Source organism: Carlito syrichta, unplaced genomic scaffold (assembly GCF_000164805.1).
Source record: "Carlito syrichta isolate Samal-C Ts95f unplaced genomic scaffold, Tarsius_syrichta-2.0.1 Scaffold316493, whole genome shotgun sequence".
NCBI lineage: Eukaryota > Metazoa > Chordata > Mammalia > Primates > Tarsiidae > Carlito > Carlito syrichta.
The window spans coordinates 445,417-447,327 of NW_007260589.1; the positions used below are offsets into that span (position 1 = coordinate 445,417).

At 49.3% G+C, this 1,911-nt stretch overlaps 1 protein-coding gene across 1 annotated transcript in view; it reads left to right on the top strand.

Annotated features, from left to right (window-relative positions):
- Positions 1-44: 44 nt before the first annotated feature.
- NOC3L (NOC3 like DNA replication regulator) overlaps positions 45-1,911 on the top strand; it is a 32,470-nt gene continuing 30,603 nt past the window's right edge. The window contains exons 1-2 of the mRNA XM_008074583.2: positions 45-101; positions 1,016-1,223. Coding sequence (XP_008072774.1) covers positions 93-101; positions 1,016-1,223 — 217 coding nt within the window. The 5' untranslated portion in view covers positions 45-92. The remainder of the gene's footprint in view (positions 102-1,015; positions 1,224-1,911) is intronic.

The window sequence follows — 1,911 nt, forward strand, 5'->3', positions numbered from 1 at the left end:
CGGGTTCTGCACGTGGGTCGCTCCCGCCGGCTTCCTGGGATCCCCCTGCAGCCGCGGAGCTTGTCCCGCCGGGACTCCCTTCAGGCCTAAGGATGAAGGCGGTGGGTGTCCTCTGAAGTCCGGTCGCTGCGGCCTGGGACCCTTCCGGCTGACAGGGTCGCTGCCTGGGGTAGTAGCCTCGGGGCGGGTTTACCCCGGGGGTGGGGCGGGGGTCGAGTCCCGGCTCCCCACCCCCCGGACTCCGCGCTGTCCGCTTCCCGGTCCTGGGACCCGCGCGTCCGTGGTCGCCCACTGTGCGAGCGCACGGCTGCCGGGGAGCCCGGTGACACCAGCCATAAGGTGTCAGGCTTTGAAGGGCTCTTCACGGTTGTCTTTCGGACCTTTTTTCTGCAGTGGAGAAGCAGGGTCAGGGTCCCGCCCTCAGTGAGCTTACGATGTGAGTCGCGAGACCCGATACGAATCCACCCCCGCCCCCAGCCCCCCGGGAAGGGTAAAGAGACGGGAAAGCGAGTGATCTGCCCTGCTTCTCCCTTAGAGCTGGTCCTGGGGTTTGGATTCCTGAGGGAGGGAGGGGTCGCCAGCAAGAGAGGTGGAATCCAAGGATCGGAATTCGGTTTGGCCCTCCTCGCTTTAGGGGACTCTGGCAAGTGGCACAACCTCCTGGTCTTCGCTGCTTCATCAGTAGTGTGAGGATGACAGCGATCTGCACCTAACTAGGCCTTCGGAGGTGACTTGTTGGGGGCACTTAGTAAATGGCAAGCTGTATGGAGATGTCCGTCGTTATTAAAGACAGCGTTTTGCTCTGAATGTGATAAACTACAGGTACTTAACCAGCTCTGAATTGCCAACGAATGCCATACTTTGGTTTTAGCACTTACGTGCACGAAACGGGACTGTGAGATGTGAAGATTGCGGAATTGTTCTGATGAAATTGACCATCAGTACTCTTTAGCCTGATTTTAAAAATAAAACTGTACATTTCTGGTTATGCAGTGTTCTTTCTGTTGTTTTCTAGAGAAGAAATAAAAAACAAGTCCCAAGCTTTCGCAAGTTGCTAAAAACTAGTAAAGTCAAGCTTGAAAACAAGCTAAAAAACAAGCAATTTAAACAACAAAGCACTCTCAAGAAGTACCGAAAAGAGCAACGGAAGCTAAGACAGGCTGTGAAAGATGCTGTTTCTAAGAAACCCATCCCACTGGAGGAGCCAAAGAAAAAACGACCAGGTAATTGAAAACGTTCCTGTGCTCTGCTTTCCATTGATTTGTTCTAGAGTGTTCTTCATGGAAGTAAATTTGCTTTCTAGTGATCACTCTTGTTCTCAGGTCTTCCTATGAGTAGGTAAGGATAGTAGTCCTATGTGTTTTATCTCAGTCAGCTATGAGAAAACATTTCAATTAGTATTCATTGTGAAAATAAGCCTCTGCTTTTAGGTTGTTTAGAAGGCAGTTGTGAAGATGCAATGCTTGGGAAAACAGACTCAGAGTAGCTATGTACATGAATGTTGGGTGGCATGCCAGTGCTGTCACTTTCCCATTTTCTGGAGGTTAACTAAGATAGGAATGTTGCTTGTCTCTGGCGCATTCCTTATGGTGTTGTCAAGGTACATTTCTTGTCTAAACTTCTGGCTTTCTTTTCACTTGGACACTTAGAGTGAAGGTGAGTTGTAATTGTCATGGTTATTCTTTAGTAAAACTGAAAAATCATAATATGACTTTTGAATCAGGCTAGTTCTGCAACTTTACTGGTACTTTTAGGGTATTCATATTTGGCAACATCTAATTATTATTTTTTTATTTTTTATTTTTTTTGAGTTGGGGTTTCACTCTGTCGCCCAGACTGGAGTGCAGTGGCACGCTCCCAGCCACTGCAGCCTCAACCTGCTGGGCTCTGGCGATCCTTCTGCCTCAGCCT